We start from the raw sequence: 16,342 nt of genomic DNA, 5'->3' as shown, positions 1-16,342 counted from the left end.
ACGGGTGGCAGGCTTCCCCCTCACCCAACACTCAGGTGTAGGACGCTGAGCTCCTTAACTGCTTGATTGCTCAACCCCTGCCCCAAAGGGCTTGAGCTGTGATTGTTTGTGCCCCGCCCTGACCCAGGGCCTGGGCCTGCTTAAACTGCTGATTAGTGCTCAGCCCCTGCCTAAGGGCCTGAGCTCCCTGAACTGCGGGCCGCCCAGCCCCTGCGTAAAGGGGCCTGAGCTTTGACTGTCTGCGCTATAGTGAGCCGGTGTAGCACCCCTCCGTCTCGTACTACAGGTTTCTATAAAGAGGACGGTGATAAACTGTTCTCCATGTCCACCAAGAGTAGGACAAGAAGTAATTGGCTTAGTTTGCAGCAAGGGAGATTTAGGTTAGATATTAGAGAAAACTTTCTAACTCTGAGGATTGTTAAGCACTGGAACAGATTACCAAGGAAGGTTATGGAATCCCCATCATTGGAGGTTTTTGAGAACAGGTGAAACAACACCTGTCCAGGATGGGCTAGTTATACTTAATCCTGCCTCAGCTTGGGAGGATAGACTAGATGACCTCTTGAGGTCCCTTCCAGCCCTACATTTCTGTAAAAGCAAGGAATAATAAGTAATAATAATAATTCTGGTACACCTCTACCTCGATATAACACTGTCCTCGGGAGCCAAAAAATCTTACCGCGTTATAGGTGAAACCGTGTTATATTGAACTTGCTTTGATCCACCGGAGTGCACAGCCCCACACCCCCGGAGCGCTGCTTTACTGCGTTATATCTGAATTCGTGTTATATCGGGTCGCATTATATTTAGCATGCTTAAGGAAACTTCCCCAAGATAAAGAAATTTCTATAACAGAGAAAATATGTTACACTTTCCACCCAATTTTTTTTTTTTAAACAGAAGTCTCAAGAGTCTGTTCTTCTATAGTAACTTCCTGCTGAGTGGGTTAGGTCACTTCCTTCTGAATCAACACAGTGTTACAACTAACTAGCGGTGTATTTTCTAATTTTTGAGGTATTGACTTTGTAATCTTAATAATGGTTTTAATTTACTTTTTGTGTGTGTAATTTAACATATATATTGCAGTAGCTCCTAAAGGCCACAACCAGGTTGGTCCCCACATCAGTTGGCACTGTGCAAACACATAATAAGTGACAGTTCCTGCCTCAAAGAGCTTACAGGCCAAAAGACAACATAGATCTTCTCAATAAAAAGGCTGGTGTGCAGAGGATCATCAAGTGAAGGTTCCATAACAAAAATGAGGCTAGAAGGTCTAAGCAGTTTAAAAATTTTACCCTGAGTATAAGTGCATGTGAAAGTCCCTTTTGCGTGATCTATATAGCCAAAGAAAGGAAACAAAACCAAGACACACACACACAAACACGCACATTGTAGATATAGATCCAAGCCTATTTGTTCTATCAAGCAGACCTATCTACTAGAGCAAATGAACACCCCTAACCACTACACACTATACCACCATTACATAAATACACACTTATATACGTAGGCACTGCACTCACATGGACCTCCTTGCATCAAGCACTACACTCTTTCAGTGCAGCCACACACACAGAGCTTTGTGCATGCCTGAGGCAGAGACAGGCACATTTGTATACACACACACACACACAGGGCCGGCACTTCCACTAGGCGATCCTAGGCGGTCGCCTAGGGCGGCAGGATTTGTGGGGCAGCAGTTTCCCGCCCTCGGCAGAAATTCGGAGGCAGGGGTCCTTCCGCTCCGGGTCTTTGGTGGAAATTCGGCAGCGGGTCCTTCACTCGCTCCGCGACCCACCGCCAAAGTGCCCCAAAGACACGGAGCGGAAGGACCCCGAATGCTCAGAGGAGCAGCGCTGCCGCCTAGGGCGGCAAAAACCCTGGCGCCGCTCCTGCATACACACGCAGACTCACACACAGATCTGCACTGCTGGCCAGGTTAGAATTCTCTCTCTGAAGCCAGGCTGCTTTTGCAAGCTACTGACGTCACAAAGGTGTCAACTGGCAACCGGTGTGACTCGAAGATGTTCCCATTTGCAAGCAGCTCTTCTTTACTTTCAAGCAAAAGAGGGTGAGCTCTCGCTAAGCAGACAAGTAGGCAATCTGCCAGGGAGCTGCATGAGCGAGGGATACAGAGAGCTTCCAAACAGCCTCACAGCTCAACTCCTCTTCGGTCTCACTGGAATGAGAAAACTGCTTGAACAGGGCTGGTGCTTTGTAGCTCTGCAGGGCCTCTGCCCCAGCATTCTCTAAAGGGCTGAAGCAGTGTGGAGGAGCTACAGTAGATAAGGTACCGTGTCATGTCCCCTCCCAATGGCCACAAATCCCTGTGGCTGGTGCTTCTTTTTGGAATGGGAGTGATGGCAAAGAGCCTGAACTGTCCAGTAAAGTGTACCTGTCAATACCTGGAAGTGAACTGCACAGGGCAGCAGCTGCAAGATTTCCCCACGACCATTCCACTGGACACAAGGCAGCTGATTCTGGCTACCAACAACATCTCCTACCTGTCATCGGTGGAGCTGAACTTCCTAAGTGACTTGGTCTATCTGGACTGCAGGGAGAATGCCATTAGCGAAGACCTGGATTTCGCCTTCATCAGTCTCAACAAACTCATCTACCTAGACCTCAGCTTCAACAACCTCACCCGGGTCACTTTCACCACTTTCTCCCAGCTCAGTAGCCTGGTGGTGCTGAAGATCTCAGACAACCCAAATCTGGTGGAGATTGAGAAGGATTCCTTTGCCAATAACACCTGGCTGAGGCACCTGGATGTGAGCCGGACTGGCTTGACGTTCCTGGATATTAGCATTGTCAAGGATCTGCCCAATCTGAAGTCCCTGGGTCTAAGTGAAAACCTCTGGAACTGTAACTGCTCCTTCTTGGACTTCACCCTCTGGATGAAAGAGAGTGGCGTTCGCTTCCCAGGTGAGGACTTTGTGGGTCAGCCCAGGCACCCCAAGATTTGGCTGGAACTAAGCAGATGCTTCTGCTTTCTGTATCAGAATGTCACTGTTATTCTTCACATTATGGGCCAGATTCTCAGTTGGTATAAAGTAGCACAGGTCCATTGAAGTCAACTGAACTGTGCTAATTTACCTTAGCCATGGATTGGGCCCTCTGACCATAACAATATACACACCATCAAACACATACAAGGGCACCCATGCATGCCTAGACTTTAAGACCAGAAGGGACAATCATGATTATCTAGTCTGATGTCCTACACATCGCAGGCCACAGAACCTTGCCCACCCATTCCTGTAATAGACCCCTACCCTCTGGCTGAGTTACTGAAGTCCTCAAATCATGATTAAAAGACTTAAAGTTACAGAGAATTCACTATTTACACTAGTTTAAACCAACAAGTGACTTGCGCCCCATGCTGCAGAGGAAGGCAAAAACAAAACAAAACAGGATCTCTGCTGATCTGACCTGGGGGGAAATTCCTTCCTGACTCCAAATATGATGATCACTTAGACCCTGAGCATGTGGGCAAGAGCCACCAACCAGACAGCTGGGAAAGAATTATCTGTAGTAACTCAGAGCCCTCCCCATCTAGTGTCCCATCTCTGGCCAGTGGAGATATTTGCTACTAGTAGTCACAGATGGGCCACACGCCATTGTAGGCAGTCTCATCATACCAACCCCTCCATAAACTTACCAAGCTCAGTCTTGAAGCCAGGGAGGTTTTTTGACCCTACTGCTCCCCTTGGAAGGCTGTTCCAGAACTTCACTCCTCTGATGGTTAGAAACCTTCCTTTAATTTCAAGCCTAAACTTGTTGATTGCCAGTTTATATCCATTTGTTCTTGTGTCCACATTAGCCCTTAATTTAAATAACTCCTCTCCCTCTCTGGTATTTATCTGTCTATGTATTTATAGAGAGCAATCATATCTCCCCTCAGCTACATACAAACAACCGTGTGTGTGTGTGTGTGCGCATGTGCAACCACAAAATGCTAAACTAACAATCAAGAACTGGCCTTAAGTGATAAGAAACAAGGAGATTTTCTAGACCTTTAAAATTCCTGCTTTAGCCTCAGCTGGTGCCACTGTAGTCTGTGATCAGTTCAAAGTGCCATGTGTCTGTCCTGCTGTATTACCCACAGGCAGTTCTTGGGCAAGCTCTGGATGAGGAAAGCTGCTCCTCTGAACTTCCGGACGTTTCTGTAGTTCCATTCTGGAGTATAGTTTTTTGCTAGTGGTGTTAAATTTCAGGGTTTTTAATGGTAGATTAAAAAAACCCTCAAATGAAAATACAAGAGATACCATTATTCCAGCCCTGGGGCCTCGCACACCATTCCCAGCCCACCTCAATTCTGACCTCTAATACCCTGCTTTTCCAACCCAGGGCTCCCCATGGTTCTGCCAATGCACCCCTACCCTAACCTGTAAATCGTCCTGCTGTTCCATTCCTGGGTGTCTCTTCTTGAACGTAGACGTTCATTTGGGTCAACTATATGGCAATTTTGTTCTGTGCACAAAACACACAGGATGAAACTGAGTCAGCTCCCTTTCCTCTGGGACCCTAGCTGGGACAGCATACCACAGGTTAAATCCTGGCCCTATTGAAGTCAGTGGCAGTTTTGTCATTGATTTCAGTGGGGCGGGGCCAGGACTTCACTCTACTTTCATACCCTGCCTATATTTTTGTTACATGAGCAGTACAAGCAATGACCTTTTCCCTAAGAGTAAGAGCTGTTCTGCTGGAGCAGGGGTAAACCATTTCTCTACTCACACTAACTATCACAGCACTTTTATCTCAGTCGTTTTTGCCCTGAATGCAGATACCTTTTGTACAGCACTCAGTATTAAAGGCCTGATACAGAGCCCATGCTGAACTCAGTGGGGGTCCTTTTATTAACTGCAGCAGACTTTGGATCAGGCCCTACATTGAGGAGGATTGACAGAGTGTAAAATAGGACATTAAGTGTGATCGTACTCAGGAAAGTATCTCTTGTGCATTAGCTATTGTGGGGCTCCCATATGTTCTTTCTCATTCTCAAGGATGCCAGAGCAAATTAACTCAATTTACAACATGAAGTCCTGGATCAGGAAAGCACATGAGCACCTGCTTAAATCCCTTTGACTCCAGTGATAATTAAGCACACGCTTAAGTGCTGTTCTCAATAGTGATAATTTCCCGAGTTGAGGCCTGAAAGATGGTTTTTTTCTTAAATCACCAGAAATGCCTAAATCCAGCTGGGTTTTTTTCTGCCTCAGTTAAAAGATTATGTAACTGGATTGTAGCTGTTGCTTATGCACAGGGTAGAAAAGTCTCCATTTCACTTTCCCAGAGTCATTTTGGTCCCAAGAGTAAGAACGTGTTTGGGAGTCACTGAAATGTATGCTGGCTTTTCCCAACTCCAAATGTTCACAAGCCCCAGTCTTTAAAGAATTACACACAGCACAATGCTGAGAGGGGATTCTGAAAATAGTAATTGTTTAAGGATTGGCTGGGCAAGACTCTCAGTAAAAACAAAGAAAGGAAGATTGGAGGCTGGTGTTACTCAGTGCAGAGTTAAGGTTATTTAAGTACCTGCCTTGGGGCAGGAAGCTCTTTTGTTTGCCTGTAAGTGCTACACATGCCTATGGAGTTGTGTAAAGACCTAATCATAGTAATAACATTGTAGATGGGAGAAAGTGCATCGGAGCCTTATACGGGAGTGTAAGAAACCATGTGTATTATTATAGGCACCAATACAAAAGAGGGTTACAGCAGATGACTGGGTGCATCAGTCTTGAAGCCCCATGCAACAGCTGTGGGAAACTGGGGGCTTTGGTTATTTGTGTTTAAAAATAAGTGAGTTTTTCTTGCATGAGGAGGGAGGTCAGTCTCAATATTCACATCACAGATTTCAAGTGCGTGTTGGAGACATTCACATGGCGGGACAGAGGGAGGAGAAGGAGCTGTAATGAAGTGGCCTCTAGCGGGACATAACTGAGAGTATCAATTTAGGACAGATTGCTTAGAGCAGGGCAGTCACAGCCCAAGGCTGGATGTCCTTTATTACCAAGGCACACCAAACTAGCCAAACAGAGAGGACTTTGGTTTTACCCCACTGGCTAACCAGAAGTCATATAAGCAATTCCCTCAGATACTCCAGTTCCCTTGTATCACCACCAGCACCACTCCTTATGAGGATGAATGGTTATGAAAACCAATACCCCAGTAAAAGAAAAAAGTTTCTCCCAATCCCAAAGGACCAAGCCCCAGACCCAGGTCAGATCTTACCCACAAGTCAGATCTTACCCACAAATCATGCTGTTGCCAATCCTTTAGAATCTAAAATCTAAAGGTTTATTCATATAAAGAAAGAAATATAGATGAGAGCTAAAATTGGTCAAAGTAATTAATTACATACAGCAATGGCAAAGTTCTTGGTTCAGGTTTGTAGCAGTGATGGAATAAACTGCAGGCTCAAATCAAGTCTCTGAAATACATCCACAGCTTGGATGGGTCATTCAGTCCTTTGTTCAGAGCTTCAGTGTAGCAAAGTTCCTCCAGAGGTAAGAAGCAGGATTGAAGACAAGCTGGAGAAGATGCAGCTGCCTTTTATAGTCTCTTGCCATGCAGCCTGTGCTTCCTTTGTCTCAAACACAAGCTGCCCAGCACATGGCTTGAAAGCTTTAGAGTTCCCTCCATAGGCATGTCCCTGCATGCCTTGCTGAGTCATAAGGTGTATCCACCTTCTCTCAATGGGTCAGTTGTATAACTGATGGTCCTTAATGGGCCATCAAGCAGGCTTGACAGTGCTGATGCCAAGCTATCTGGGGTGTCACCCAGAAGCATAGCACAAGTTTGAAATATAGACAGTATAGAGCCAATACTTATAACTTTAAATACAAAAATGATACATGCATCCAGATAGCATAATCGTAACCAGCAAATGATAACCTTTTCATAGACACTTTACTTGACCTCCTTTGTACAAGATTTGGTGCCACTACAGAACTTTGGTTGCAACAATGGTCTATACGGTCACAGTTTGTGTGAATAACATCACAGGAGCAGCTTCTGCTAGGACTGAGGGGGAGAAGAGGGATTTTCCCTATCAGCATCATGGCTGCTACTCACGGGTGTCAGAGAGGGGTGAATAAAGAGTTGATAGAAAGGGCAGAAGGCCTATGTGTCAGTTCTCATTCTCTTCCCTGTCAGGCTTTGCTACCTTCCAGCAACACTTTGTGTGTGAAAGAGGCAGGAGGTTTTATGTTTCCCTGGGACTAGGGTGAGAACTGCAGTTAAACTTTAATGCTGCGGGTAAACATATCCAGGACGAGTGCCTTTGACCAAGACCACCTCTCTTTCCAGCTGGGAGGGAAATAAGAAGCTCCCTGCTCATGTGAGCCACTGCCACAGATACAGGCGAGATGGTAAAGATAAGATGGATGTTCCATCCATCCAAACCCATCCCACCAGTGAAGGGGGACCCGAGGGCAGCTGCAGCTTATGGGCAAGTCAGGGAGCCCAACTGTACTGCAAAACAATGCCCCAGCCAGGCCTTTTAAAAGCTACTGATGCCTGATGAGGAAACAGAGCACCAACCTTTATGCAGAGCTGTGTTTGGATCCACATGCAAAACTGAAGTTGCCCCAAGTTTGGGGGGTGTTCGGCCTCATCCCGAATGTTATTCAGATACAGAGATAAAACCATACTGATTTTACCCTCCCCAGCATCCTTTATTACTAGGGACATTTGCGTAAAGACAAGTTATTTTTCTAAGTTGCCTCTGGACTCCTATTTACTGTTGCTCAAGGCATACACAAGAGAGGGTTTCTTCTGTGTTTCCTCTACAGATCCTGAGAACATCTCCTGCTACAGCCCAGCAGCTCTACATGGCTGGTCAATGCCTGGGGTGGAGTCGAAGCTCCACTACACATGTCTCCTCCATTTACATGACACAGACTACGCCTTCCTGGGTCTGATTGGCTTCTGTATATTCTCTGCCGGCACTGTGGCAGCCTGGTTGGCTGGAATGTGTGTAGTGCTATACGAATTCCACACAACAAGGGGAGGGAATGATGAAGACGAAGATGAAGACGAAGAAGCAACCACCTAGAACTAGCCTCTGAAGCCCTGGTGAATAACTATGCTGGGATGCCGGAGACTGATACTAGACGTACCTTTCTCTTGGTCCCCCTGGGCTTTCCCCGTCTATCTGCCTTTCCAGATGAGATTCTTGTGACCCAAAATACAACTGCAGGAATCCTTTTGTTGTAATTTAACCCTCTCTGGGGGAATTTCTTACTTCCTCCTTCTTTTCTCCAAAATTTCTTTCTCCAGCTGGGCTTGGGCCATTGACAAATTAATTGATGCCTGCCAAAAGTATGGTAAGTGCTCATCTATCAACCAGCCAGATAATTAGTATTTATTTACGGAGTGCCCCCAAATAGCTAAGAACCTTACTGAATATGTAGAAAGCCATGAGCAAAGACATTCAAAAATAGGGGCCTAAAGTCAGGCTCATAAATTCATATTTAGGCTCTTGGACTATGTGTCCTGATTTTCAAAAATGTCAAGTGTTCAAAATGTTAAATATGTCGAGCAATGGTGATCACTGGAAGTTGCTGGGAGCTAAAGGCTTTTGAAAATCAGGTTATTTATTTAGAAGCCTAAATAGGGATTTAGGAACCCAACTTTAAGCTCCTATTCTTGAAAATTTTGGCCATGACCCCTTTCCCAGAGAGCTTGCAATCTAAGTATGATTTGTAAAAGATATACAAGTTATTCCCCAAAAGATGCTGGAGATGAAGCAGCCAAGTGTTTCAGAAAGATCGCAATAGAGCAGTGGTTCCCAAACTTTAACAGCCCGCGAACCCCTTTCACTAAATTGTGAAATCTCATGAACCCCCTCCTAAAAATGAATATTTTCAGGGATTTAAGTTTAATTTCCTCAGTGTGATGGATGCCCCAACTGCCGGGCCCCGGAATCTATGAACCTCTGAAAAATATTTTTAATTGAAACTTTTTTTAATGAACATAGAAAAAACAGAAACCAAAGATGTTTCTGTAAAATGTTTTTTTGGCTTTTGTTTTTAAAAAAATGGTTTCTAATAAAAATAAATTCATTTTTGGTTTTCAAAAATCAGAAAATGTTTCATGAAAACAGTTTTTGAAAGTGGACCATTTTTCTGTTTCAGTTTTTTGTAAATTTTTCTTGGGGAATTTTGAAAAATGTGAAAAAAATTCAAAACTTTCTGTGAAAAATGCTTGGTATTTTTCACCCACCTCTAGTTTCCGGTGAGGTTGTGGCTGGAGGGCCGTGGTTCTGGCTTTAGATGAGATTTGGCAAATTCCTGGGGCTCGGGCTGGGGTTCGGGCTGCCGGCTCCCCCTCTGATGGGGGCGGGGCTCAGGCTGCCAGCCCCTATTGCCTGGCCGCTCTCCCTGGGGCTCGGGCTGCCAGCCCCCCACAGAGCACTGGGGTTCAGGCTGCCAGCCCCAACTGCCCAGCCCCGCTCTCCCTGGGACTCGGGTTGGGTTCAGGCTGCCGGCTCCCCCGCTGACGGTGGCAGGGCTCGGGCTGCTAGCCCCAACTGCACGGCCCCACTCTCCCTGGGGCTCGGGCTGCCAGCCCCGCGCAGAGCGCTGTGGTTTGGGCTGACAGCTCCCCAGCTGACGGGGGCAGGGCTCAGGCTGCCAGCCCCCAACTGCCCGGCTCTACTCTCCCTGGGGCTCGGGGTGTCTGCCCTGCAACCGGGTCCCACCTGCTGCCTCCAATGCCTAGGGTCCTCTGTCCGCCATTAGTGAAATTTTTCTGGCGAACCCCCTGTAACATCCTGCAAACCCCCAGCGGTTCACGAACCCCACTTTGGGAGCCACTGCCATAGAGTGACCTCTAGCTGATATATATGTTTAACATCCCCTTAATATTGCAGCCAGGAAGAGACAATTCCCTGCTGAGAGCAGCTCAGCTTAGCTCTTACTGGCTGAAACTAATAGCATGTCTCCTAGAATCTTACTTGAAAGATTAATGCAGATTGGTTTGGACATGAGCTGCTGGATAACAAACTGCCTGAAGGACAATAAATATATGGTAATGATAAACAGCAATGTATTGAGTTTGGGAAAGATGTTTAGTAGGGTGCTGCAGCGATCTGTTTGGTCTGGACTTCCTTAACAGCTTCATGAAAGAGTCTAATTTGGGAGGAGCTGAAAATAACAGTAAAAACAGAACTACTTCAGAGACCAAGAGTGATTAAAAATGCAGGTAGAAAATATAAATAGTTATAATAAAAAGATTAGTCTTGTGAAAATGACACCAACACATATGGGGAGTATTATTCTTTGTATTGCAGTAGCACTTAAGGTGTCCAATCAGGGCCCCATTGTGTTAGGTGTTGCACGTATATAATTACACAGTCCCCATCTCAAAGAGTTTACAATGAAAGGGCTAGATTGTGAATCTCTCATCCACACTGGTGTGCAGTTACTCAAATAAGTATTGCCATTGACTTCAGGGGGACTACTTGTGTGAGTAATTGGTCACCAATATGAGTAATAGGTTTACAGTCTGGCCCATACTGATCTGAAACCTACATATTCAACAGGTGGGAGAAATCTAGGAAACAGAAATGCTGTTAGGAGACTACAAATTAGACCTGAGTTTGCATTGAGAGTGCCCTATTTTAGTTTAGTTTAATCTGATTCCTAATTGATTTAAGCTAAGCTGAAATAAGCCTTGTTTAAACCAAAATCAGAGTGTCCACACAGGCTTTTGCACTGGTTTAACTAAACTAGTTTAAAATGATGCCTTAGGGTATGTCTACACTATGAAATTAGGTCGAATTTATAGAAGCCGGTTTTATAGAAATCCGTTGTATACAGCCGATTGTGTGTCCCCCCACATAAAATGCTCTAAGTGCATGAAGTCAGCGGACCGCGTCCACAGTACCGAGGCTAGCATCGGCTTCCGGAGCATTGCACTATGGGTAGCTATCCCACAGTTCCCGCAGTCTCCGCCGCCCATTGGAATTCTGGGTTGAGATCCCAATGCCTGAATGATGCAAAGCAGTGTTGCGGGGGGTTCTGTGTACATGTCGTCAGGCACCTCCCCCTCCATCAGAGCAACGGCAGACAATCGATTCGCGCCTTTTTACCTGGGTTACCTGTGCAGACAACATACCACGCCAAGCATGGAGCCCGCTCAGCTCACCGTCACCATATGTCCTCCGGGTGCTGGCAGACGTGGTACTGCATTGCTACACAGCAGCAGCTAATTGCCTTTTGGCAGTAGACGGTGCAGTATGACTGGTAGCCGTCATTGGCTATCTGGGTGCTGGTAGATGTGGGGCTGCATTGCTATACAGCAGCAGCTCCTTGCCTTTTGGCAGTAGATGGTGTATTACGACTGGTATCCATCGTCATCGTATTCCTCAGTGAGTTCAGTCAGAGGCACCTGGGCAGACATGTTTTGTCTCCTGGAGACTCAGTCCTGCCGGCAGTCCTATTGAACCGTCTTGACGATGATTGCTAGCAGTCATAGTACAGCATCTTCTGCCAAGCACCCAGAAGATGCTGATGGCTATCAGTCATGCTGCACCATCTGCTGTCAGCTTAAGATCTAAAAAATAGATGGACCAGTTTTGTTCTGTATTCATTTGCTTCCCCCTCCCTCCGTGAAATCAACAGCCTGCTAAACCCAGGGTTTTGAGTTCAGTCTTGGGGGGGGGGGGGCATTCTGTGTGACAGTTGTTTGTGTTTCTCCCTGATGCACAGACACCTTTGTTGATTTTAATTCCCTGTAAGCCATGTTGTCACTCACCCCTTCCTCCCTCCCTCCGTCAGACAATAGTTTTGCGCCTTTTTTTCAGCCAAGACGCCATAGCACTGGGATCATGGAGCCCGCTCAGATCACCGCGGCAATTATGAGCACTGTGAACACTATGCGCATTGTCCTGGAGTGTATGCAGAGCCAGAAGATGCCAAAGCAAAACCAGGCGAGGAGGCGATTGCAGCGATTGAAGCGATTGCAGCGCGGCAATGAGAGTGATGAGGAAATTGACATGGACATAGACCTCTCACAAAGTACAGGCCCCAGCAATGTGCAAATCATGGTGTTACTGGGGCAGGTTCATGGCATGGAACGTTGATTCTGGGCCCGGGAAACAAGCACAGACTGGTGGGACTGCATCGTGTTGCAGATGTGGGACGATTCCCAGTGGCTGCGAAACTTTTGCATGCATAAGGGCACTTTCATGGAACTTTGTGACTTGCTTTCCCCTGCCCTGAAGCACCAGAATACCAGGATGAGAGCAGTCCTCACAGTTGAGAAGCGACTGGCGATAGCTCTGTGGAAGCTTGCAATGCCAGACAGCTACCGGTCAGTCGGGAATCAATTTGGAGTGGGCAAATCTATGTGGGGGCTGCTGTGATCCAAGTTGCCAGGGCAATCAAACACCTGCTGATATCAAGGGTAGTGACTCTGGGAAACATGCAGGCCATAGTGGATGGCTTTGCTGCAATGGGATTCCTAAACTGTGGTGGGGCGATAGACGGAACCCATATCCCTATCTTGGCACCGGAGCACCAAGCCACCGAGTACATAAACCGCAAAGGGTACTTTTCAATGCTGCTGCAAGCCCTGGTGGATCACAAGGGACGTTTCACCAACATCAACGTGGGATGGCTGGGAAAGGTACATGATGCTCGCGTCTTCAGGCACTCTGGTCTGTTTCGAAAGCTGGAGGAAGGGACTTTCTTCCTGGACCAGAAAATAACCGTTGGGGATGTTGAAATGCCAATAGTTATCCTTGGGGACCCAGCCTACCCCTTAATGCCATGGCTCGTGAAGCCGTACACAGGCAGCCTGGACAGTAGTCAGGACCTGTTCAACTATAGGCTGAGCAAGTGCCGAATGGTGGTGAAATGTGCATTTGGATGTTTAAAAGCGCTCTGGTGCAGCTTACTGACTCGCTCAGACCTCAGCGAAAAGAATATCCCCATTGTTATTGCTGCTTGCTGTGCGCTCCACAATATCTGTGAGAGTAAGGGGGAGACATTTACGGCGGGGTGGGAGGTTGAGGCACATTGCCTGGCCACTTCCAGTCATTGGAACTCGCTGGGCCTTTGCCTGCTAGAGTAAAGAGCTCTCTAGTATCTGATTTCATTCTGTGCAGCGGTTTACAGACCAGGATCAAGTTACTTTTTAACCTTCTCTTTGATAAGCTCAATCGATCTCTGTGTTCTCCAGAGCTAGAATAATTTTTTGTAGCTCTTCTCTGCATTGTCTCCAAGTTTCCAATATTTTTTTAAAGTGTGGACACCAGAACTGGACAAAGTATTCCAGTAATGTTCTGACCAGTGTCTTATACAGACATAATATCACCCCCCCCCCCCCCGCTCCTATTCCGTATATCCCCTTGTTTATACATGCAGGTATCGGTTTAGCCCTTCTTAGCCACCCTATTGCTCTGAGAGCTCATATTCAGTTTGGTAGCTACAATGATCCCCATGTCCTTTTCAGAGTCAGTGCTTTCTTGTAAGTGTTACCTACATTCTTTGTTTTTAAATGTCTGCCTTTGCACTTGGCTATAAAAATGCATGTTGTTTGATCGCACCCAGTTTACAGATGTTTCAGACTGCTCTATATTGGTGAACTGTTCGCATCAGTGTCTGCCTAGTAATCCTAATGTGGAGACGTTATGCCTTTATTCCTAGCAATTTCTGTGATTTTTGTTCTATGTTTCCAATCTGTTTGGAGATAATCAGTGTAGAACGCTGTTGTACATGTTTTTTTTTTTTAATAAAACCTGATTACCTGGACCATACCATTCTAACTTTAAAAAAATCTTTGTGCACTCCTGTTATGATTTTAATGTATATTATTGACTTATAATGTTGTTAGCCTCTGCTCTGAATACTTGCAAGTGGGAACATACAAATGACCAACTATGGGGCCCCGACCAACTTCCACTAAAGTAAATGGAAAGATTCAGAGGCATTGTTTAGGGGGAGCCTTACAAAATATATATCCTACCAGTTCAGATGAAGAGGCGATAGTGTAAACACAAGCCTCTGCAGCCAGACCCATTTTTACCCATTCTGCAGGTTTGACATTGGTAAAAACAGTGCAGTCTTGTCTACACTAGGGCTTATGATGGTGCTTAACACCAGTTCAGCTGAACCAGTGTTGGAACAAGCAGGAATTCTTCTGTAAAATTCCCTAGCGTAGACATGGCCCCACTGGCTTCAGCGGGAGTTGTTTGGCTTCATGAGGCCCTATGATCTATCTAGTTAGCTATTTGGAAAGCTGAGTGGGCTTTAATCTTCCAATATAAGTTTTAAAAGTTCCTTAGTCGGGGTGCTGCATTTGATTGTTGGACTCTGACCCTTTTCTAGTGAAGGGCCCTGTATGAATGAGTCTTAGTATAGAGCTGAAATTGAGATAGTAGTTTTGACTTTACAGAAACGTGAAGGGATGCTGCCCCAAGGTGGTGGGTTCATCGTTTCATAGAAGGGGCCATTAAATCATTTAGTCTGACCTGAATATCACAGGCCTTAAACTACATCCAAATACCTCTGTGTTAAGCACAATGACAATAGTGAAACCAAAGCACTTTAGTCCATCGGGAGACTAAACTGTTGTGTGAAATGGGCAGAGAATAGGAGAAACTGAGGCATCGCCTGTGCCCAACACCTTTGCGATAGCAGGGAACTGATAATGTGAAAGATACCCGGATGATCCTAGCAGGTTTGAGAAGTGACTCCCTTTAAACAGTATTCTTAACTAGTAACTTATTTGGGTGTTTCACTGAGCCAAAGCTGGTACAAAAATGGGGACAGGGCTCCTCCAACACAGCCAATAAAGCATCCCTCAATTAACACAAGTGAAACCTCTGGAGTCTCTTCTAAGGGCTTGTCTACACTACCCGCCAGAGCAGCAGGCAGCGATTGATCCAGTGGGGGTTGATTATCACATCTAGTATAGCCCCAATAAATTGACAGCTGAGTGCTCTCTTGTCGACTCCTGTACTCCACCAGAACGAGGAGCGCAAGCGGAGTGGATGGGAGAGCATCAGCTGTCGACTTACCAAAGTGAGGACACCAGGGTAAGTAGATCTAAGTACGTCGACTTCAGTTACGCTATTCACGTAGCTGAAGTTGCGTATCTTAGATTGACCCCGCATGGTAGTGTAGACAAACCCTAAGAGTGCTACATGCAGTATGGCCCTGGTGCCTGTGGAAGGAGAGGGCATTTCAGAAGTGCTCTGCCTATACTCCACAGCTCCAGCCTCTGGGACAGGTAGTCAATCAGATAGGCTGGTCTTATGCAGTGCAAGTCTTTTCAATACTAATCATAAGGCCTCAAATCTCACTTGTGGGCTAACCAGTCTCGGTGGAGCATGGGTGTCTGCTTCCGTGGGTGAAAGCCTTTGTGTAATGGCGCTGTCGTGTTCTGTAGTAGTAGCGGCCTGTGAGACGTTCTCAGGGTAGCCCCAAATAAAGCCCCTGCCAGTGACCCAGGTGACGGGCAGAGATGAAATCTGTGGGTGGAGGGTAGTATCCCTCCTGAGTATCTGAGCAGAAAAATGCTGCTCCTGATCACCACTGGTAGTTGGTGTTCTGCATTCAGCTTATAATAAAAATTGACCCTCCGTTTGCTGACCTGTTGTGTTTGTGAAATGCTGATCATTTACGATAGTCTAAATGAAGTGTAGTAACTGTTAATAACAAGGGGTACTGCTCGTGCTCACAGCCTTAAATCTGCTTTAATTTTCAATGTTCTCATGAATGCTTAAAATAACTACCTGCAAGATTTCATGTGCAAAGTCTAAGCCATTGTCCTTGATAACCTCATTCGTTTCCATGCTGTTTATAATTATCCTTGTAAGTGTGAAACTAAACCTGCTCCCTAATGAATTTCAGTTCCATTGCTCAGGAGTGCTGGCAGCGTAGCCATGGTAGGCTGCAGGTGCCAGTTCCCTAAGGTAACATGTTCTTTCAGGACTGCTCTGTTTCTGTGGCAGTGAAGGATAGGAGGCCTCACTGCACAGTGGAGTCACCAGATGGAAAGGATCAGTTAGGTTTGACTTGACCCTGTAAATGGAAAGAACCTTGTCCCAGTGGTGGAGAGAGGCAACTGAAATGAGAGAGCTCATTTTGAGGGCTAGGGGTTGGGTATGAGGAGACATGGTTTGTGTATAACAGCTCTGCAAGGTCTTCTCTTGTTAGCCGGTGGCATTGCATGTGCAACTATTGGTAAATACCAGAGACTAGATGCTTCTGGAGCCCTGCTGTGTGCTTGTGAATCTGAGCCCGCTCCCTCGCACTGTTCTATAGCTGCTGGGAGGAAGAACATTACTCAGCTTGCCAATGGCTAGCTGGGCTGAAGTATGGTTTCC

General features: G+C 46.2%; 1 protein-coding gene across 1 annotated transcript; it reads left to right on the top strand.

Annotated features, from left to right (window-relative positions):
- The first annotated feature begins 2,291 nt into the window (after positions 1-2,291).
- LOC128835854 (leucine-rich repeat-containing protein 52-like) lies at positions 2,292-8,059 on the top strand. Its single transcript, XM_054025694.1, has 2 exons — positions 2,292-2,925; positions 7,797-8,059. The coding sequence occupies exons 1-2, from the start codon at positions 2,301-2,303 to the stop codon at positions 8,057-8,059; spliced, it is 888 nt and encodes a 295-aa protein (XP_053881669.1). The 5' UTR covers positions 2,292-2,300.
- The last annotated feature ends 8,283 nt before the right edge of the window (positions 8,060-16,342 follow it).

The sequence above is a fragment of the Malaclemys terrapin genome, chromosome 4 (genome assembly GCF_027887155.1).
Source record: "Malaclemys terrapin pileata isolate rMalTer1 chromosome 4, rMalTer1.hap1, whole genome shotgun sequence".
Classification (NCBI taxonomy): Eukaryota; Metazoa; Chordata; order Testudines; family Emydidae; genus Malaclemys; species Malaclemys terrapin.
The sequence above is the reverse complement of the archived record's forward strand: the minus strand, read 5'-3'. Positions and strand labels throughout refer to the sequence as shown.

Bases quoted from the DNA above. Each gene is read 5' to 3' on its own strand.
- LOC128835854 (XM_054025694.1), top strand. From the start codon at position 2,301: ATGTCCCCTCCCAATGGCCACAAATCCCTGTGGCTGGTGCTTCTTTTT. The intron at 2,926-7,796 runs GTGAGGACTTTG...TTTCCTCTACAG, and splicing joins GAGTGGCGTTCGCTTCCCAG to ATCCTGAGAACATCTCCTGC.